This window comes from Zonotrichia leucophrys, chromosome 3 (assembly GCF_028769735.1).
Source record: "Zonotrichia leucophrys gambelii isolate GWCS_2022_RI chromosome 3, RI_Zleu_2.0, whole genome shotgun sequence".
NCBI classification, from domain to species: Eukaryota; Metazoa; Chordata; class Aves; order Passeriformes; family Passerellidae; genus Zonotrichia; species Zonotrichia leucophrys.
Window position 1 is genome coordinate 39,535,883 of NC_088172.1, and position 23,390 is coordinate 39,559,272.

The 23,390-nt window shown below is 40.3% G+C and overlaps 1 protein-coding gene across 1 annotated transcript in view; it reads right to left on the reverse strand.

Moving 5' to 3' along the window:
• The window catches only part of LAMA4 (laminin subunit alpha 4), a 106,908-nt gene extending 91,323 nt beyond the window's left edge, over positions 1 to 15,585 (reverse strand). The window contains exon 1 of the mRNA XM_064707908.1: positions 15,155 to 15,585. Coding sequence (XP_064563978.1) covers positions 15,155 to 15,355 — 201 coding nt within the window. The 5' untranslated portion in view covers positions 15,356 to 15,585. The remainder of the gene's footprint in view (positions 1 to 15,154) is intronic.
• Between the last annotated feature and the right edge of the window lie 7,805 nt (positions 15,586 to 23,390).

The window sequence follows — 23,390 nt, forward strand, 5'->3', positions numbered from 1 at the left end:
CATCCACCGGGGGACTTCCACGTGGGATGCCATGTGGCCAGAAGCCAGCTGGACACCCGTGGTGTGGTTTGATTTCTTGTATACGGAAATGAATCTAAATTCGGTCAGCTGGGCCTGCTGCTCTCTCCTAACAGCATAGAGGGACGTGCAGGGTGGCTCACGTGTAGGTGCCAGCCCTGTATACAAACTCCATGAGATGAAGCCTATTGCACATGTCAGATGTGCTGGGCCTTACAGAAGTGTCCAGGCTGCAACAGCTATGCCACAGATCTGGCCAAACTGCTGGGCGCTGTATCCTTGGAGAAGTGCAAAGTCTCCTCAGAGTCTGTTCCACAGGTCAGAATGTTCAGGCAGAGAAAGTGGATAGATATGGAGGAAATCTTGATGTCTGAGAGACCCAAACAATTCTCTACATAAATGCAGGGAATATCTAGCCTAGAAAGAAGAATAACCCCATTCTAAGGACACTTTCTGGGTCCTTCCAAAAGACACACTAAAAATACTGCTTTGCCAAATTTGGATGTAAATATACAAAGTGTTTGAATCCATGGACATCCTGTCTTAAAACCACTCTGGGCAGGCACAAAATCTATGGCTTATCATGCTTGGAAATCATTAACAACAAAACTGTCTTCTTTACCTTGGACAGATAAACAAATATACTTCTGGTATTTCATTCATTAAAAGATACTGAGGACAGCAACGTGACTTTCCCATCTGCTTTTCAGCTTGGACATAATTGACTTCCAGTGCATTTAAGCATGGATTTTTAAAATCCAGTCTTCCAGCTGTAGATTGATGGTCATTTGACTGCTTCTTGCTCCCTGGGAGCAAACTAATAGACATTTCGAATTCCTTAGGTCAAAGATGTGGTATTCATAAGCATAGACACAAAGATTTAGTTCTTCTTCAGCCTGCTGAGAAACTTTATGCAAACAAAAAGAGCTGTGATAACACTACATCCCACTCTCCTGACCCTCTTGCCTTTGGTGACCTGAAGAAGAAACCTTTCTCCATTTGTTGCCAAAATATAAAACCCAGCAGATGGACAAAAAGCACTGTGTGCAACTCCAGCTTGGTGTCAGCCTCTGTACTGGTGTGCAGCACACTCAGGAGCCCTGGCTGTCTTACACAGCCAACATGAACTTTATTGATCACAGAAAAGGTGCTTAACTGCTGGAGGTTAAATTTTGGTTTGAGAATTCAGTATATGTAATTTTTAGGAGTATCTTTCCACTGTGTGGGGTTTCAGAAATGTGTGGGTACAATGGGATGGACAAGGGTTTAGTGGGAGAACAGGACATACCTATATCTGCTCTGCAGGGCCCTGCTGCTGTCTGAGATATGCTGGTTTTTGCCCCAGTCCCAGATGATTGGACAGACTTACATGTTCACTAGAAAACAAATGAACTGCACTTACTGCATAGGGTCAGCAGACAGGAAAACCTGAGCCCATCAGGAATTGAGATTACCAGACCGATGAGGTGTTTATTAATTAATGCACTTTGATGCTCTTCACACCTGGACTTTTCCACATTTTTCGATGAGGATCTCAGTGGTGCCAGCTCACCAGCTCTTGCTGAGAATGTTTTGGGACAAGATACTGACTATAGCTGAGAGATACTGCTCAGAAAATTTTGGGATACATGTAAAGTTAGAACTCTGCTGTTTTTATGTGTGCCTAGAAGATAGTACATATTTTACAGGTACATGTATGATATCTGAGCAGTGTGCCTCAGCAGGCTATCCATCTTTCTAATTTGGCCTAGCTAACCATGAAAGGCTGACTTGCCACATTTCTTGACTAGGAGATAATAAATTACTGAACCCACCACCAGATGCTTCCAGATGCCTCTGCATGGTTCCTGATTCCTGTTTTCCAAAAGACTAGGCCCATGAGAGATAACTGAAATGAAAACAGTGCTCATAATATAATTTTCTATTTTGAATATTGTTTGGCATTGCTGGTCTTCTTCACAGTTTTTGTTCTCATCTGTTTGACACGTGAACACCAGACTATTCATGAAATCATCAGCAAAGTGCAATCAAAAAATGCAAAGTACAACTCTGCATTTTTTCACATAATACCTTGTAAGAAAGAAGCTTGAGCTGGTGGTCTTTGCCTCTCAACAGCCGAAATGTTTGAGATAACAGATGACTGTATTGAAACACTGATTTTTATTGCTTCTCCAACAATGTCAACCATGGCAGGGGGGTTGGGATTACATGATCTTTAAGGTCCCTTCAAACTCTTAACATCCCATGACTCTATGATCTGAGGGATCCTGAAGTGTATGACTCGGGGTAGAATTTGTGTAATTAAATTTTCTCTGCTTTGTTGTGTTCTGGTTTTTTGCGACACAAGGGAGAAAGCATTTCTAGAAGGTGTCCTTGGCCTCTTTATATACCAGTACTTGATGCCAGCTCTGATATTGTTTTGACTGTCATTCATGCTGCTGCCACATTTTTACAATAGTAACTATGTAGTTGTGAATAATTTGTTTATTAATTTCTTCTAGACCTTGTGCTCCCAAAATTTGTATGGACTTGAATTTGCCAAAGTATATTTGGGCAGTTACAATTTCCTCAGAAGCACAGTGAGTACTTGTAGCAATGAGGGGTTTGCTGCAGAGAGTATTTTCCAAGAAGTCTGTTTGTATGCTGTGAGGCATTGATCAAATCCATGGCTTCTCAGTTTGTATTTATAGCTCACCCTAGCTTTTATTTATAGGTTACCTTTTAGTCTTGTCTATATTATATGTCTCTCTTGTTGGCAACAAGGCTTGAATATCGTTTAAACAGTCTTACAGTAAATGCCAACCAGATGAGATGATTGTTCATTGGCCCTTCTTGGGGGAGGCCTCGGTGCTTCTCCTGGGCTGTATCTATTAATGGAGCAACTGAACATTACATTGAAGGCTTTGGATCTCCACCTGCCCCCATTGGCTCTCACAGCCATTCTGTTGTGGCCTTGTTCTCTATTCATGCTTCTGTCCTCCCTGTTCTGCTTTCCATTTGTCCTCCTACTCTTCTTCTCCTATCTTTGCTATCCCTGCCTATCCCTGCACCTGGTCCCAGCCACTCATCCGCTTTATTATATATGATTCACCTCTAATCTACAACACCTCCACAGCAATAGTTTCATTATACTGTTTGAAATTAACATAACATAAAATATTCCTTCTCACTGAACATCAAAGAAACTCAACAACTTGTTTCCGTGCAGGAGCTGCTCTCTTTCTCTAATTATGTTCATAAGAATACTGGGACTCAAGAAAATACATTCTTCTGCCCATGTCTTGTGTGACAATGAACATTACTCTTTCATTCAGTTCTTCAGTCAGTAAAATGGAATAATGACCACAGCCATGCAGAATCACAGAAGAGCTGAGGCTGGAAGGGACCTCTGGAGGTCGGCTGGTCCAAGCAGGGCTGCCTAGAGCTGATTATCTGGGACTGTATCCAGATGTACCCAGTGCAACCCATGGCAGAGCACACAGTATGATCCCAGTGTCCCAGATGTACCCAGTGTACCCAAAGGGACACTCCTACAAAGCTTCACGTCCTTTAAGAGAATTGGACAGAAGCACCAGGAATACTGAATATCCCCATGTGACCAGACGTTTTGGGTAGCTGTGTTTTGCTGGTTCCAGATGTCTGCAGTGAATATACAGCTGTTTCTGGACCCAAGAATTTCTTAATGCAGTGCTGAAAGAATGTTTTTGGCCTGCAGCTAAACAGCCATAGTTTTAAGACATTTTGATATGTGGACAGCACTGCTTGGCATTGTGCTGCCTTCCCCATTTTTCCCACCATTCTTTCTTAGGGCTAGACCTCAGTCTTGCATTTGAGGGTGACTTTTATGAGTGACCTGCAATGATTTACTGCCAGAGCTTACCAGATATAGGAAAAGGATTAGTCAAAGAGTATAGAGAGAAAGAACTACAGTTAAGTGATAAAATTTCCCACAAAAACTTCTAACTAACTATGTAAGGGAGCTTTTCAGGTATTTAAGGAAAATCTGTTGTTTTATTTTTTCATACAAGGAAGGAAACATGAATATGGAAAAATATTTGATACAGTTGTTTTTTTAAATATCATCTGTGGTATTTGTTTCTGTTAAATACAATGATGAAAGCATTTTTCTCATATCAAAAAAACAAATTAAGAGCAGGAGCTCTTACTCAAGGTACAAAGAACATTAATTCTGCTGGTAACTTCCCCTTTATCTGTCCTATTATTTTTCCTTAATTTATTCCATGCATCTTCCTAGAACAGGCCTTGGCTAAGGAGGAGATTACTGTGAATTTTTCCGACCACTGAGATAAACTATAACTAATTTTAAAAATAAAATGCCCTGATGGTGCCCTTTCACAGAGTTGTCATGCTTCACTCTAAGTTATCATTTGAAGAAATAAATGGACTTAAATTCCCAGACCGTGAGTAATAAATTCAAGATTGCCTTTGTACTTGAACATATAAATCCCTATGGAGTGACATTTCAGAAGGATCTTTGTCTTCCCCTGGAGAATGAGGCCCTCACAAGTGAATAACTGACCTGTTGGCCAAAGTTCTACCATCAAAGTAGTCACAAAGAGAGAGAGACAGAAGTTCTGCTCTCCACCATGAGGTACCCCAAAACGTGCAGGCAAAAGGGGACATCTGCTCTGCAATTTTATTTATTCTCTGTTGATTTTTTGCTAAATTTATCTGAGCTTTGAAGCCTTGCAAACTAGAGAATTAAAAACAAACAAGCTTGTACACCAGCTTCCCCTAGGCCTCCAAGCTCTATTTATAATTTCTATAAGCCTTCATTACCTCTGGTCTACAGTATCAAATTCTTCTTCTGAAGAAAGGTCACATTCTAACTATTATTACTGAAGAAGTGAATTCAGTGTGTGACATCACAGCTAGACAGTTAATTACTCCATTTAATAGGACACTACAGCTGTTAGGGAACTGTCTGCATGCAAAAAGCCACTCTGTAGTATTTACCATTTCAAAGGCAGAAACCTCATGCAAATTAGCCGTTTGCAATTTATTTTTAAAACTGTAAACATTCCTGAGAGGAACACTTTTTTAGCTTAGTCTCCAAAGCAAGGTTTATGATACTTTTATAATAAGCACCCTGGTGTAGTCCATTAAATCCCTATATTTTTCTTTTAAATTTCTGACACTGTTAACTCTGAAATATTTATTATTTCCTGTGTTCCACTGATGTTGTAAATTAGAAATTAACCAGAAGTTGGTGAAGAGATTTGGGCACAATGCTGGTAATCTTTTTTTATCCACTTATCTTGACAGGTATCGCTGTTCTAATTGCATTTAATGAGACTGCAAACTAAGGTAATAATTGCACACTAACAAGGTTTGTGCTTTGTTATTTAAATTACAAATGTTAGAGCAAATTCTTTCCTGCTTAAATTGTCATTTAGTAGAGCCCTCCAATATTTTTGCATATTGTTATTTTTAAATGTGCAGCAGTATATTTTTGTGAATCTGAGTAATTTGAATCTCCAAACCCCAAAACAACAATAAATAAAGCAGAGACACTGGTTGTGAACATACAACGTTTTTCAGTAAATGAACTGCTTAATAAGTGGTGAAACAAATGAAGCATTATTTTCTGTTACCAGTGTCCTTTCTGTCATCCCCTGTGCATGGATCTCAGTATTGTTCCTTTTTTCCAGCATTCCCAGTGATGCTCCCACCTGGGAGGACAGGGCTGGTCTGGAGCCAGGCACACCATGTCTGGCCAGTCTGCAGCTGCTGAAGAGTGCATCTGACGATTGAATTTAGTCTGGTTTTCCAACTGTTGCTGTGTTAAACAGCGACTAAACACTAGAAGTTCTCCATCGTTTATATATACAGAGGGGTTGAGCCCTCCTCAGAATTTACTGGAAAAGTTGTAGTTGCCTTAAGGGACGCAGGACAAGACACTAACTTCAAAATTTTTAACTTGAAAACTTCACTTGCTGACTTATCTATGACAATTTGGATTATTTATGCATTACCTGATGAGTTATCAACTCATCAGCCTCCGAAAGAGAAGTTTATTTCAGATGATAATAAAGGACAGGTTATGAAGCTGGTGGAAACCTTCTTCTCAAAGTTTTAGGTGCAAAAATCAGAGATCACTAAAACTAAAACTAAAACTAGCAAGACTGAAAGTAGCTAATAGTAGATAAAATCTGGTTAGCAGGAAGTCACAGAAAAAATGTTACCTCCATTTCTCCCCATGGCATGGTAGAGCTGGCAGTCAGAGAGTGAATGTGGCTAATTTCACATGGGTAACCTCCAAACCAGTAAGCAAAGCAGAGTTTGGCACGCAGAAAAAAATGACAAGGAACCCTTTCCCCAGCCCACTGTCACTCTGTATTCTGATTCCTTGGGTGGGCTTGTGTGAGCCTCCACTGCAGCAGTGACAGACTGATGGGGACTCCCAAAAACAAGAAACAGCTGAAAGCCAGATGGCTTTACGCAGAACAACAACATTATCTTTTACCTTGACTAAGTAATTGTATTAAATTTTTAAAAAATTTCCTGTGTTGAAAAAGTTTCCAGACTGTTATGCCTTCCCCAGTTCAAGTGGAAAACAAACTGCCATTCAGCAACAGAGATGGGGTTGGATCCAACATAAACATATCTCAGCTAGGCATTCTCCATAGAACTGCACAGTCATTTTTTCCATATACAGTGGGAAAGACAAAGCCTCTGCTTAAAAGGCATTCTCTCAAAAGGGGGAGGGCTGAAGTGTTTTAGCTGTCTGGAACCTGGCTAAGAATCAGATATTACTACCAGTCTCTAATTTACTTATTAGTACTGCCACTGAATGAAAAACTTACAAGATGCTTGCTGTTGGAAATAGAAAATCTGCACTTGAAATGGTAGCTGGTTGATTTTCCTCTTTCAAAAAAATGCCAAGTTTATTCAATTTACAGGAAAAGGGATAAACCTATGTTATTTCCTCATTAACCACCCTCCACCCAGTCCCCACTTACATGAAATGTACATTCTGAGTCATTGAGTCTCTCTGATAAGCGAGACATAATCAGTTGACAAACCACAGTACTCCCTGAGAGATTTACAGATAGAGACAAAAATTTTCAAGGGATGAAAAAGAAAAGTGAGCTTTAAAGCAAGTACTAATGTGCCTATGGGACACTTAATACTGAGAGGGTAAATCTCCAGCTTCAATTTCCTCCCTTCCAGATTTCTAGTATTTCCTGGTTTGATTTTGCATCTCTTTGAAATGTTGGAATCACAGCAGAGAGGAGCAGTGATCTGCTTGACCAATAGCCATAGCATCAATTAAAAGCCTGTTAGAAAGAAACCCAAGCCAATGTGACAATCTTGAAAGATGAAGAGAAAGAGCTTTCATCCTTCTCTGCCTCCCAAGGGTAGCCCAGATACGGACAAGGCAGACAGCTGCTGGGGATGCTTGATGGGAAGATCCCGTGTTTCTGGGCAGTTCTCAGATATAAGGCTTTCCCCCTGGATTGTTTTAGTACTTTGCAAATGTGTGGGAAGAGAGTAAGACAGCCCAGCATGGTTAATTTTGTACTGCATGCCATACATTCAGGATGAAGCTGGGCAGAGGCTGTGCTCTGAAAGGAGAGGGGAAGAGCCAGGGCTGGGGAGAAGGGGTAACCTGCCTCTATATCTCAATGCTTCTGGGCTTGTTTCATCATAGACAAAGTCTGATAATGAAGAAATAAATTTTCTGTTGGCTCAAAGAGAGGGAAGAATCAATGTATCAAGAGAAAAACAATTTTTTTCTCACCCCTCACAGAAATCTATCACCAAACACTCTGAATTACCTGGTGCCTTAGATACCCTGTTGAACCTCTGCAGACTATCCTTGCCATTGGCTGGAAGCAGAGAGCCACGGAAAACCACAAACTTGCAAAAGGCTGGGCAGGGTATGCAAATTCCCTGACCTTACACCATGTCTACACCTCCAATACCTGCTCACATCCCCCTGAATGGATCTGTGCCAGGTACTGATGCCCAACCCTCAATGGACCAGGCTGTGTTAGCCTTTCTGGGCCATGAAGGATTCTGATAGTCAGGGTAGGGAGGGTTATGTTATATTTTGCGCTGCCAGATTTTGTTTTTATTGTTTTCTTTTTTTGGATACTGGATCTGTATAAATGCTTCCTTTCACAAAGTGCTTTTGAGGAAGGGTCCCTGGAGCCAGGAGTGGAGAGCACAGCATAAGGGAGTCGTGAATGGCAGGCTCTCTGTGCTCTCTGTGGGCTAGCATCCAGACTCAGAGGTGGAAAACCACAGAAGGAAACCCTAGGACATACTGGCCTTGCATTAGCCTTGGCAGAAAGGTCTGCTAATCTCTTGCCACTTGGAAGGTCTTTCATAAAAGGGTAAAAGATTCATTGTAGGGTGGGAACAGGTAACAGAGCTCAGAAACTATCTGGTTTAGGTGATGGTTCTATGTAGCTACTTTTCCTGTAGTTACACTGGCAGCAATGGACAAAGATTGAATGAACTAATTTTTATTTATTTTCTTGGGTAAGCAGAGTCAAACAGTGGTCCTGAGTATCACAGTTTTAGTTAAAAAGTCTATTTTTACAGAATATATTGAAAGCTGTTCATACAGTTAGAGTATTTTTTTCTTGTAATTATTAACTTATTAAATAATAAGTTTCAAATTTATTAAGGTGTACCAGTTCCTCTCATACTCCCTGTCTTCCATATGCCATGACCTAAACATTAACATTATAGTTGTTCTTACAGTCTTGTAATGTTGGAATCGTAATTTCTAAAATATTTTTCAGAGCCCTCTCTCATTCTTTGACTCTTGAATGCTGTGGGGTTTAGCACTGTTTCTTGTTGCTTTCTCACAAGAGAAATAAAAAAAAGGAATTCTAGTATTAATGAAGTATTTATTTCAAGGAAATAACTATATAAAGAATTGCAAAATAGAGCTATAAAAAGAAACTACAAAGCCAGATCATATTTACTATATTTTAGTCAATCTATTTTCATTATCAAATACACACTTTATGTATCCTGACTGACAGTTAGGAAAGTCCCTTTGAGATTTTAATGACAAAGAATTAGATTTCAAAAACTTTGGAGCTCTAACAGCTTTGTGTATAATGCTATTCATCAGTTGTTGAATCTTGCATTAGAATGCATAACCCAAACATCCCCAGCTCATGGTGCTGTGTGAAAATGGACTGGGATGAGATTCAAACATTCAAGAGTACCAATTAAAATATAAAACATGAAGGGTCTATATTTTGGTGTTTGAAATCGAAGTCCAGAAGCAAGTTGTAAATGATCAGTGGCAGCTTTTATGTTACTCAAAAACTAGACCTCTTTTACACAGCTCTTGAACACTAGAAGCTCTAATTGCTATCAGTTTAAATCAGGCCAAGTTTTCCTTCAGAAAGCAATTCTTTCATTTCTTCTCATGCCCCCTGGAAAAACTGGACTTTTAATTCCTTCTTGCTTCCCATGTTGTGAATAAGAGTGGGCATAAAATGCCTTTTATTGGTTTTCACAGCCCAGAATAAACCTTAGGGCACTTGCCCAAAACTTTATGGGAATACACTGCAGTGGAATTTGAATTTTGTTTTCTGGTGGGTGTTTTACACATCTTCTTGAAATGGAGAAAACTTCCAACAGAGCATCTGCTGTGTTTTGTGCTTCCATTTACTTCAGCCTCCTATGATTCAGAAGGTTTGGAGACTGGTGGCACTACTCCAAGCAGCTGATTTTCATTAAAGTTTTGATGAGAAACTTAAGTTGGAATCACAAACATCTGCAGTAAAACTTCCTCCCCACTAATAGATGTTTCTCAGAACATAACCTTGTTGTATCAGAAAAAAACAGCAGCTAGAAATCCAAATTTCCCATTATAGAAGTTAGCCTAACATAACCTCAAGGGTCTGAAGTGAATTAATCTAAAGATCTGCTTTTAAAAGTATATGCAGTTCACATTAGCTTTAAAGAATATAAAGGTTCCTGTCAAACTAAAACCCTTTTTGGCTCACACTTCAGGATTAGGTCTTCTGCTGCTTCTTGTAGTACTAGCTTGTTTTGAACAGATTAATTCTACAAGTAAGGGTCAAATTATGGTTTCTCTCAACAGTTTGCAGATTTTCTGTTTCAGCCATTTTGGGGAAAAGGAGTGAAGATGACTTGGAGATATTTTGAGTTTTTGTTAACAAGTGGCTGGGACTTATGGCTGCTGTCAGTTTATATATTTAATGTGAGCCATTTTAGAGAGGTGAGTTTGTTACAAGTCCCATGCCAGTCACTGCTTATCACTTTAGAGAACCAGAAGGCAAGCATCTCAAATAATGCTTCTTGTGTTTTATCAGCAGCTGCTGGTAAAATCAGGTGGGAAAAAATGACTGGCAAACACCTCCTTTTAACACACAAGCTCCATCAGATAACTTCTGCCTCTTACTTTCTCTTATAGTAAATGGCTAATTTTGACTTTACCGTGATAATTGTTTCCTTTAAAGGACTTTTGCCTCTCTGTGTTTCCCCTGAGTCAAAAACACTGATGATAGAAACAGTTTTCCTCTTCCATCTGTTCAACAATATCATGCCTTCCTTCAGTCTGGGAATTGGCTTCCTGCCCTGTCCCAACTTCTTTTTTTCCTTTACTCTTAAGACTCTTGATTATCTCATTCTTGCTCTAATTTTTTCCTCTCCTTTGTCTTCCTGCTTTAATTTACTTCCTTTCCCACTATTTACTTCACTTCTTTCCATGGAGGACATTTGAGATAATCTTTTTTTGGCTTGGCAGATGACTCCACAGAATGTCTGTCTTCCCTTTCTTTCCCTAATCCTTCCCACACTCATCTCCTATACTGGCCTCTGTAGTCATTTGTGTTAGCCTTGGTCTCTGGCCTCTTGTAGTCATTTACATCAGAATGAAATGAATATTTTACTAGATGTTACCTTACATTCATTTTACATTAAGAAGAGTGACAACAGAATGTGGATCACAGAGACACATTTGTGTTACTCTCTAGTATTTGAAGTCTTGTACCATGTTTTACTCTCACCTTAGACTCTGTAACTTTCTTTGTAATGGGGAACAAAATCCACACCTATATAATTAAAACCATTAAATCAGTGGAATTTTCAAACACAAATGTTGACAGTAGCAGGCTTCAGACCCAAATGGTAACGTATGACCTGCCTTTTAGTTTAGAGGCATGTGTTTGACAGTGGGACATAACTGTTCTCACAACTTCTGATTTTCAATTTTACTGCTGTGCCTCACCAAACCTGGAGGTGTTTCACCATTCCCTTTCCTTCTGCTGTGTCCAAGCTAGTGAGTGGAACACTAAAACAAGCAGCTCTGATGTTTGCCACTTGCTTACCTGCTTTCATTTGATATCTGCCTGTTTTAAGTCCTTGGCTTCCATCTCTCACAAATCTTCCTTATAAAATATCTTAATCTGTCCTTGTTTGGAAAAACCAATCTCTGACTTTGTGCCACCCAACTGCTGTTGGATTGCACTGATGAGCTGGATCCAATGCACTGCACTCACTCTTTTTCTCTCTGTCTTCCCATCTGCCCTTATTATCTTTATGACCCAAGGAACTTAATTTTCCTAAATAGCTCACAAGTACTTTGAGTATTTAAGAGTGCTTTTCATATTGATCTACCTCTTCATGGACAAACCAACACAACTGAATAAAATCTCCTGTGCTTAATCACTTCTGAAAATAAAATTTTTAACTTGTAGTTTCAACATAGTCATCTTCAGTTTCCAATTGTTGCATATACCAATACCTTAATTTGTTAGACCAACAAGCCTATTTTTTTCTTGTGTATGTACTTACACAGCAAATTCAAATTTTTTTCTTAACCTCCCTCTAAGTTGGCAAATTGGAGTGCAGAATCTCTAAGCTATCTTCAAATTCCTAACACTGTAATCCTTGTCATGATACTTTTCTGGATAATTTTAATCAATTTATAAGCAATTTTTGGGTTTTCTTTTGAAATAGGAGGCAGATATCCTATTTCTTGTCATGATACTTTTCTGAATAATTTCAATCAATTTATAATCAATTTTGGGTTTTTTTTGAAATAAGAGGCAGATATCTTATTTCACTGTGGTCACCAAAAATGTTCCTTATATAGGGAACACAATATTTCATTGTGTGGAATCTAGTCTGGCTAATTAAAACATCTACTTTAGCTACTTCATAAAGCTGTCCTGAAGCCAGAATTCAACAAAGTTTTTAAACAGGAAGAGACTCCTTTGAACATTTCCAGGGAACACTGCTAGAAATTAGAGGCTTAAAAATTCTGCTCTCTCCACTAATGTATGGGGAATTTGGATTTGCACCTGAAGACAGTCCATGATTCTGATTGAAACATCTAGAAACAATTTATGTGCCTAATTTAGTGTTCTGGATCACATAATGATTAAGAATGAGGGCACCAAGGTAGCTGACGTTGCCTGAAGTCCAACTCAGACCCACGGTACTCTCTGTGCATGGATACACCACATCAGGATTAAGAATGTAGCTAGTTCTCTTCTCTTAAGTGGTTTTCATCCTAATCCCTGGTGATAAAAATCAAAAAAGGCAAAGCTCCTCATTAACTTTAATTCTGATTTTTTAAACCACTTCTCCCAGTTCCTCCCAGTTTAGGGTTGCCACAAGTGGTAAAGGAAGAGAATTGGAAAGCTGAGAAACATTCACTAATACGTATTTACATTAATTGAGATCTCCTGTTCTTCTATAGGTTCCTAATATTGAACTCTTACTGGGATTTAGGAGCATCCCACCAGTTACATCTTGGAAACTCCCACTGGCGCGTTCCACGTTGCAGCTGACTGTCACCACAGACCACAGTGAAGCCCCATCTGTGGCTTTGTAACTCTGCCCTATGAAACTGCCCCCTTTGTACAATTTGGCACTATTTGACATGACTAACAGCCTCTGTCTGCTCAGGGGAGCTGTAGGCCTGAGTCAATATTTAGACGAAGGAGCTGAATCAAACCGCGCTGTGTAAGGGAGTTTACTCTGCGGTTCACTGTGAGCTGTGGGTTAAGCGCTCATGCTTCCAAAGAGGCTAATTCAAATCCAAACCTGCTGGGATAACCCTGTTCCTGAGGCTGAGGAAGGGGAGGTCAGCTGTGGGAGGGAGAAGCTCTTGGAGGACCAGAAGTAATGCTCCTTCCTTGGATGAGAGACTACCAAACCAGCATTGTCTGGCCCCTACATCAACCTCCAGGCTTAAAGCCCACCCCTCAAATCCTGTTACCAACCAAGCACATGGATCAATGGGTAAGTGGGTTCTCACTGCTAGAGAGGCATCTGTCCTATCCCAAAAAATGCATCCTACTGGGCCTGGTGTCCTTGGAAATTTCTGTGGAGGTGAGGCCTGAAATATACAGGTAGCAAGGGGTCCTGAAGTCCCTGCTTTTTCCTCATGAAACTAAAGTGTTCTGCAGCCAAGGGCCTTGGCATGATGATGCCAGGCACAGTCATCCAGTGATAACATGGGATCCAGAGGTTAAGTGCTGCCATTGCATGGGCTGAAGTGAGTTACCAGAGGAAGCACCAGTTATTGAGTCTATTATGTTGGCCTGAGCAAAAATTTAGAAAGGATTGAAATGGTTGAAGGAAATTAAAATGTCATTCCCCTGGAAGCATCCAACATATTTCACAGTGCTTTCCCAAGATAAAATCTAATAGATGTACATGAAAAAATGTGAAATGTGTCTTTGGGAAAACCATACTATGCTATCATAACAAGAAAGACTAACAATTGCTTATGCTCATTATCGCATGAAAAGCAGCTTCAAAACCCATCCAGCTCTTAAGTCAGGCATTTCATTGAGGGACTTTCCATGTTGCAAGAAACAGGTGGCAATGAAGCTTCTCTGGGCTAATCAGAGGCCAGAGGAGAAAATCTGTACATCCCACACCATGAAGCCTGTCCAAAAACTGGGATGGCCTGAGAGTCCTTATGCTGAGCAAAGTAGGGTTTAACCTTCAGTTTTCTCACACAGGTCATGTTTCATGAGGACTCTCTGGCAGGTTGGGCAGGCGTTTCCTGAGGCTGTCCAGCTGCTTGGAGCAGCAGAATGAGCTCTGCTCTGCCCTGCAGCAGCAACCCTGTCTGAAGGCTTTATGCACTTATTTCCACGGCTGTTAATTCTGGCAAGTGGAGGATAGGTGGAAAATCAGCCGTGTGATATTGGAGATTGCAATCTTGATATTGTCCCAGTGACACAGCTGTGCTAATCTCACCTCATTTTTGGAAGCTATGCTAGAAGAACTACCCTTTCCCTTCCCATGACCTTATGGAACTCAATTAGCCTCCTACTCTGCATCTACCACGCATGAGACATTACTGTGTTGTGTCCACTGTTCCACTTCCAACCTTACCCCACCCCCCTGTGTATGCTGGAGTAATTTATTATTTCCTCAAGATGTATTTTTGAGTAGCCCATTCTCCATGCAGAGTTGCTAAAATAAAGAGTATAAATCAATCTCAAAATAACAGTGAAAAATTTTCCATTGTCAAATTGCTTCTCAGATCTCTCTAATTTCATTTGTCACTAATCCCAACCACATAACTTTTGGAAGTTGAAATCTCTGCAGGTGTGTTCTCTGCAGGCAGTTTCCTAGATGCATTTGATTTATCATCCCCTGCTTTCACTGTGAAAACAAACTTCAGATTTTGGAGGTGAATGGCAGTCAGAGGCAAAAGCACAAATTTCTACAGGACAGTTTGCCATCAAAATACAGACTCTTTCAGGAAATTTCAGTGAATTACAATTGCAGGAATTACAAGGCAAGCAGAAAAGTGTTGTGACAATTAACTCTTGTAAAATAGCTCTGTTTGGACAGGCCTGTTTAGTTATGTTGGCAGGAAAGTCAGAGACATGCTAAGCCAGCTCCACTGCAAAGTACAGCAGCTGTCTGCTCACAGCAGGCAGGGCATGTGTACATTTGGAAGTCTGAGCTGTATCTCTGCAGTCCCGAAATGCAGCGTCTCAGACCACCTCCCCCCTCACCCCCAAATCCTCCTGTATCGCTTTAAGGCTCAAATGATTAAGCTAACGTTTACCAGATGGGAGCTTTGACACAGACAGGTGAAAACAGAAAATTGCAGACACTGAGAGAGAGAAGGGAATTACTGTACCTCAGCAAAAGGCACCCAACTTCCAGTAGCTACTGCCTGCTGCTGCCCTCTGATAACAGTGGCTTCTTGCGTGCTGACCGCTGAGCTACCTTCAATGTCAAACTGAAAAACGCTTCCCTCACTTGAGGCTGTGCTGGAGGAGAAGCATCTCAAAAAGAAAAATACAGGAGAAATGAGGGGCCAGGCGGAGATCAAAGCCATTTCCTCCCCTTACATCCAGCAGTGGTCTTCTAGCGTCTCAGTAATTGTTTACCCTCTTCTGCAATCAGCCCCCCTTGGCTTAGTGGTGCCTCAGTTATTTTAACTTTCTTTCAGCATTCAGTTTCCAGATGTGGCACTTCAAGGCAGTCTAGCCGGATCCCGATTTAAAAGAGGGGGGAAAAAAAAAGGAAAAAAAAAGAAAAAAAAAGGAAAAGAAGGGAAGAAAAACGCTTTTGCTGCCTCCCTCGTTCTCTCTCCGTGCCTGTGGCTCCTCTTTTTCCCCAGAGGCTCCAGCACAATAACATACAGATGGGCAGTGCTTAAGCAGAGAGTGTCAAACAGAGATTGTATTCCAGGAAAGCACCGCTAGCTCTCCAGCCACCTTATCTCCCTCTGTCAGGATACAGACTGACGCTCCGTTCAGTGCTCTGGCTTCCTTCACATGTTCACATCATTCCCTCTTTTACCTTTCGTGTGGAGACCCTCCCACTCAAACTTTACTGTTCAGAAAGTGAGGTCACCCTTTCCTCCCTCTCCATGCCAACCCCCCACAACTCCATCGGACTGCTCCAAACAAATCACTGACTCTCCTGACTGTTTATTTTTTAACATCTCCAGTTTATTCAGCGGAAGGCAGAAAGGTGCCAAATCTATTAAATAAAAACCCGCTAGACTAGCCATTCCTTATGTCATGGGGGAGGGGAGGCTGTGGGCGGGAGGAGGAGGAAGAGGAGGAGGGAGACAGCCTGGCTGTGCCATGGGCTAATAGGGCTAAGTGGTTTCTCTAACATGCTTCATTCAGTTCCTTTCCCTCAAGCCCAGTTCTCAGCTTCTCTCTGGCTCGTGAAAAAGAATATCATTCACTGCGATTTTGGAAAATGACTTCATTCCTCAGACTCATGAACTTTTATTTACAAAGAGCATCTTGTATTCCTTTTTCAAGAGATGCTTTGTGAGGCCCTGGTAACAAGGCTTGCAGTGTGTATGTGGAAGCGAGCTGAATATGTTGCCCACAGCTCACTTCATGTTGTGGCTATGATCTCAAAAAGACAAGACAGTAACCCTTGCTAGGTTTTGGGATGAAGTCAGGGTATAATTATGCTAATGTGCACTGCTCCAGCCAAGAGGTCAGCACCTTGTCCATCAGTGGTCCTGAATGCAGGGAGTAGTAGCACCATTGGCCAGTCAGGCTTCTTTCTTAAATCTTTGCGGAAATTGGCTTACCAGGCTTCATTTTGAGAGTGGATTTCTTCTTTTTCCCTCACTTCATCCTTTCCTTTCTGGCTGAAGGTATTATCAACCAAAGAAGAAGCCAGTAGAAATTTAAGGCTAAAATGAAGACTTTGGTGCTCTGTTAACTTCCATACACCTGTAGACACAGTTTTGGACCCATAAATGCTGTACAGAGGGACATAAGGCAGTTCACTGTGAAGAAATTCTGCCTGATTCAGAAATGGCACAGCTGAGCAGGCAAGGCCACTCAAGTTTGTGGGGCAAAGCACTCCCCCAGCAGAAAAGGAGATGCTGTGACATGTGGGTATGAGGTTCAAGACCAAGGTTAGGAGCAGGAAATAAAAGATATAAATGGTAGCTGAGGGTTATTCCATTCTGAGAGGAATAGAGCATCTCTCCGTTAGCTGAACCTGACCTGGTGGCAAGCACACAGTCTTCCCAGAGCCTAAGGATGAGATGTCATGGCTGCCAGGACTTCCCTAATTCTTTCTGGTAATGGCAGTCCTGGAAATGGCCTGTAACAGGTCTGAAGCAGGAAACAGAAGACCAGGGAGTCTTCAGGCAAGGACTTCATGACCATCCCATTAGGCCTTCTTCCACAGGGGCAACCTCGATTAGTAAAGATAACATTAAAGCAGGGCTAAGAAAGAGAACAAAACATCTTGAAAGTAAATGTTAAAATCACAGTTCCCATGGTGGTAGTGGAAATTTTTAACTACCCAGTGAATTGTGGAGCAAATTGCCATAAAATATGTGAGAAAATTTTTTGGATGTTTTTTTGAAAAACCTACCACCAACCAATCTTCTATGTCTGCTCCCAGGCATTTGGCTGGCCAGCTTGATAAGACAGGCTTTAAACTGAAAGATCTGGGGAATGATGCCCAGTGGCAGTGCTCACAGCATCTCATCCAGGTGGGAATAAGCAGGCCAGCCACAGCAGTGGCAAATGCTCCTCAGCTGCCTCTCAAACTGAGAACCAGAAGGCCAACCACTTGAAATGTGTGTATATCTCCTGTGCTTCTCCTCCTGAGAAACTGGCATGCTCCATTACCCCTCTGAAATGCCTGTGCACCAAGGCATACAGCATGGGGAGTAAACACAAGGAATTAGAGGTCTGTGACACTCACAGGGCCATGACTTCAGTGCAGTTAGAGATATGGTGGGATAGCTTGCATGACTGGCGTGCTGTCATGGCTGAACTTGGATTTAATGAAAGACAGGCCTGCAAGGTGAAGTGGTAGGGTTTCTTTTTATGTGAGAGAGCAAATTGAATGGATGGAGCTCTGCCTAAGAGTGGAGGAAGAATGAATCAAGAGCTTATGAGTAGGAATTTACTTGGGTGGCACTGTTGAGGGTGTTTTCTAGAGGCCACTTGGTCAGGAGGAAGCAGCATCCTGGGCCTTTGTCAGTGCAGACAACTGACCATCTGCACCCTGCACATTCCATTGAGGGACACTCCTCATCATCTGCCTCTGTATTCATCTGCTTCACCAGAGCAAGAAATACCATCAGAAATGTCATTAAGGATGCTAAGATTACAAGTTCTTTGAGTAAAGTCTGGTGTCTTTTGCACATACGTAGCAAGTAACCAAATGAACTTCAGAGTATGACGAAGGTGTCTCGCCTAGTAGATTAATAATAATACAAAATGCCTGAAACACATTTAGAGAAAAGAGAAAATATATTCTTGAAATGGGCAAAAGTAAAAAAAGTATTTTACCAAGTAAAAAAAATATTGTTATAAGTTGTATTTCTTCATGTAAAATCAGAACAAAGATATTTGTATCCCTGTAGAAGAGTTTACCAAGCTAATTTACAGCAGTTTAAGAGAGGAAATGCTGTAATTATTCTCAGGATCAAAATCCTAAAAGGAGAAAGATGTCTGCTTAATATCTTTTTAAAATCCCAGACTGGCCTAAAGCATTAAAATTTTGAAAAATTTCATGTTGTGATTCTATATAACAAAAGAAATACAGATACCTTCAAATGGTGGAATTATTAAGTAATTTAGAATTACTTAATTATTCTAAAAAAATATAGAAAATAGAACACAGCTCACAAGATGTGTCTCCCCAAATATATTAGTCCCATACAAGAAAAAGTATGACCAAAGTATTTTGAGCAGAAAATATTACATATTCCCCTAAATATCACTATACACTGGAATACCTTGCTAAAAACCAGCTGCTTAAAAAGCAGTTTTCTGCATTTAATTTTAAATACTTTAAAAGACTGTATTCCTCTTAAAAGAAATGCAGATTTGTGTAAAAATTGAAAAAAAATTAAAAATATGCATAGAGTGCTTATGAAATATAAACCTTTAAATCTAAATTTATGCTGTGATAGACTTCCAGCTTCTTAATCTTTGGCTGAGATGATGTGGCTGTGTAAGCAGCCTGAGACTTGGAACAGGACTTCTTCAATATGGCAGGGTGCAGAAACAGGAGTTTCTCCTTCTATTTTCACTGTATCATCCTCTGTTCTTTTTATGGGAGTTCTTTACCCCATCTTCAACATTTGGTTTTGATTGGCTGCAAAAGACAGTGGAATTGGCGAAAGACAATAGGAAGAATCCAGCGGAAGGCTTATTACAAATAACATACTCCAAATTAACCAATCTCAAGCTTTTGTGTGTGGGCCACTGGTGGTTTGTCAGTTCCCAGTGGGACATCTGCAAGCAGCCTGTTGAGCCCTAGTGCCAAATGTTACCAGTTGAGCATTTGAGAATGTTGCATGGTGGTCCAATGGAAATGTTGACTGTTGACTGATGTTGCCATCCAAAATATTTCAGAACCAGTGCTCAAAGTACCTTTCTAAAGTTAGAAGATGTTGGCAGCATATCTTTGTATCATCAAATGAATTATCTACAGTCAAAAACCTGCGGCAATCAAGGGGCATCAAGCAAGAATTTCTCCGTCACAATTTGTGCCAGAGAGAGATGCTAATAGAATTGTACTTATGCAAACAAAACATCACTTTTTAAAATTTATTTCATGTGCTTTGGATTATGTCATACAAGGAGAAATCTCAGTTGGCAGGTGGAAGGTAGAATTTATGCTGTTGGTTTCAAGGATGTCATGCTGTCAGACTAAGTTGTACCCCTGCAGAGAGATGTAAGCATGTTCTTTGTTTCTTTGCCATACTATTTAAGGGCATCAGCTAATTATTTTCCCACATGAAGGCATTTTAAAGCCAACAGTTCTCATCCCTCATGTAATTAGTTACTGGTAACACTGGGATCTGGCTCATTCCATGTTGCTTACAACCAGCCTCATAGTATTTCTGTGCAATGATGCTTGTCACTGCCCAATTTCTCCACTGTAAATCTTCAATTAAACATGCCAAAATCTTGCTAATCTGATGGAAATGTAGTACTAAATTCCTTAGTACTACAGTATTAAAGACAACCTTATTTACGAAGAAAGATGTCTGAAGGTTTCCATCTCGAGTGTAACAGGGAAAGAGCTTTCTCTCTCTCTTGCTAAAAGGCTTCTCCTTGGGAAGTGTATGGACCTGGCAAGATTAGGAATGAACCACAACATATCTAATACTGGATAACTTGAAAACCCAACCTACACTGGTTGCTAGAAATCAGTCAGGTTTAGAGTAGTGTTTTCCCAATCAAGTGTCCCCTCCCTAGAGTCAACCAATAAGTAATAATAATATTTTCACAGTTTTTCAATATGAAAGTCTTTTAGTACTTCTGGTAATTTTTAACAGTCTTTTCTGAACCTTCTGATAATCTTGCTATATCATTATTCCTGTTGAATGACCTGAACTATAGATGTGCTATGCTACCATTAATGATAATCTCTACTTAATTCCTTATGAATTCTAATATTCTGTATACTTCTGATACAGCTTTTCTAGCAAATTGCTTAGAGGTGAGTAAGAGCTTCTAGCCTAACTAAATGTAGAAGTGTGCATGAGAAAAGAAACCACCATAATATGTAGCATTGCACAAATAGCAAAGACACTCAGATGTTAAAAAGTGAGCCAGAAGAGGTGAGGCTGCTGAGATGAAGGTGGTATTTGCAGGGAAGGAAGCCATGTTTCAGTCTTTTGAGGATAAACAGTTGAATCTTTTCATTTCCTGTTGCAATTCCCACACCATCTTGCAGTGGCAAGAGAACCGTTGTAATATTCCATTCAGTTTCTTGACTCAGTGTTTTGCTCTGATATTTTGGCTTGCACATCTACAACCTAATATTTCCAGATGGTCTCTCATATAAGTTCTGGGTGTGTCTGCTTATCTGTTAAGATAAAATTAGCCAAGACAAATCAATTCAGTCTGTTATAGCCAGTAAAGCGACACCTTTGGTAGAACAAACCAAAATGTTATGTGAGAGTAGTATTTAAAAAAAAATGTTTTTACAATGGAATTGTTCCTAGTTTTATCAAATATGCTTGTAGGTTTGTATGGAGTCTGGAGGGAATTTGATTAGGAGGAATAGGACAAGTTTTGCCTGTAGATAATGACGGTGCTTAGTATCAGTATAAATATCAGTATCAGTATCAGTAGATACATTGATGGAGAAAGAGGTGGCATTTTAGCATAGCTTGTAGTTTATTTGAGTTGTTGACAGATTTTATAGGTAAAAGCAACACTTTAAGTCACACAGAAGAGAATAGGTGTCCGTGACTAACAATGATCCTGATAAGATAAATCCTTCTCTTAAAGTGAAGACCTGTCCCAGACTCAGATTTTCTTATATTTTTTCCTTTTGCTCTTCTCCTTGTAAATCTTCTCCGAGTCTTCAGAAAGGTACTTCTTTTTAATTCTTCATAATGTCACTTGTGCCCTTACTGCCTCTGAGGATTTATTGGAGAGTCCCCAAATCCACAGCAGTTCCTTTTTGAGGTTCCTTAGTTGAACGGTTCCTCCTGCTGACTGTATCTTGTCTCCTTCTCTGAAACCTTGGACACAAGGGGCTAGCTGCTCTTCCTAGGCAAGACAGGAAGGGTTTACTCTAACAACAAGACCAAAGAAGATTAAAGAAAAAAAAAAAAAACTTACTTTATATAATCTTACAGCAGATATTCTCAACTTGTGGTACTCATACTCTGATTAACTGCCATAGTGCACTCCTCCACAGTGCAGCATTTCCCCATGCATTATCCTTTGACCTAAGCTGGCCTCTTTCCTCTCTGTCTGGAGTCTTTAGACATTTCCCTTTCTCTCCCAAATTGTTTGTCTAATTCAAGCTGCATATGGCTGCTTTTTTCTTTTTTTTTTGAAATTCATTCTCCCTCCTGGGAAGCTTCCCCACCCTTCCTCATCGGTTGTTTGATCATAATAATGGAACACTGGCAGAAGAAAATCGTTGCATAAAAATCCACACTGAACTTTACAACCCCTGTAGAAATGCCCATAAAACAGCTTTTCAAAACTGAAAAAAAAGCCACACCCAAGAGCCCAGATCCTGGAAAACTGGCTAACGACTCTCCCAAATCCAACAGTGCTTAACTTAGCCTTGGATATAAAGTCACATAAAAGTACAGATTCTGGATCACTGCCAAAATACTTCCCATGGATCCTCCTAGGTCAGCACATAGAAGAAATTGTCTCAGATCCCTTCAAGTTTATCCTCTTTACTCCATGGAATGCTGGTGGCTAAAAAGGAATATGTTGCCTGCAGCTGACAGCAAAAATGTGGTCTAACAGAGAGCTGAAGCAATACTGAGATCAAGAACAGTTTAACTAGGGCAGCAAAGCTCTTGGTGTAGCTTGTTTTCTGGCAAGTTTGGTGGGGTTTAAAGCCTCCTTAAAATTCTGAACTTCCCCTGACATGTCCCTTTATGCTAGATGTAGCGGAGAGATAGCAGAATTGCAAGAACATTCTTTTCCAACCTAGCATGTCCCATAGGAGGGCATCCCAACACCAGCCAGCTCTCTTTGCTCAGTTGTTCCCTTTTTAAGCATTGCACTCATTTTAAAATTGCTCTGTGCCAGCAGTGCTTGAAAGTCAGCTTTATTTGCCTTGCATAGCAAGCCTAAAATGCAGTAAAAAACTTTTCTACTGTGATGAGAAAAGGAAATGTTTCTCTATAACACAAACAGTTCAGCAAGGCAGATTCAGACTTACATGTCTTGATTTTTGTATCACACCTATTACCTGTCAATATAATCTGATGGGGATATTTTAAAATCCTTGGTTTCTTTCGTTCTTTTTTTTTTTTTTAGATGGAGAGACCTATGAAGGTGCTTTGTCTTAGATTATTGGTTTTAGATGCTAAAATTACTTCCCCTGAACGGCCCAGTAAGCAAGGAGGAGGAATAAATTTTGATTGCAGTCTGCCACCTGTACTCCTGAACAGCTTAAATTGTTAATGTCAAGTCTGCAGGCACTAAATGAATGCTCATGAAAGTCTTGACTATCTGATGAAGGGCACTGGCTAGTATGATGCAATTAGCTGAGCTCACCGATTATGATGGACAGCTGGAGCTCTCTGAGTTTTTCTGAAAGAGCTTAATCAATGGCATCAGAATAATAGAAGCTCTCTACATGAGAAAGGCAAAGAATTAAGGCAGTTAATTAGATTTTTTTTAAATGGTTGTGTTTATTATACTTCCCATTTGGCCTTGACATTTAAGTCTCAAACACAAGCGAACATAACTGTACTGCTGATTTCACTGCAATCAAAAACAGTTTTAATTTGCATAATAAGCTGAAAGTATTTGTTTGAAACTATGACCTACAATAAAACCCCCAAAAAATTCTCACACTGTTTTGCAGGAATTTAATATTTTCTCTTAAAAGCAAGGGTGATGAAAGTTATTTTCATGTACAGTAAACACTGT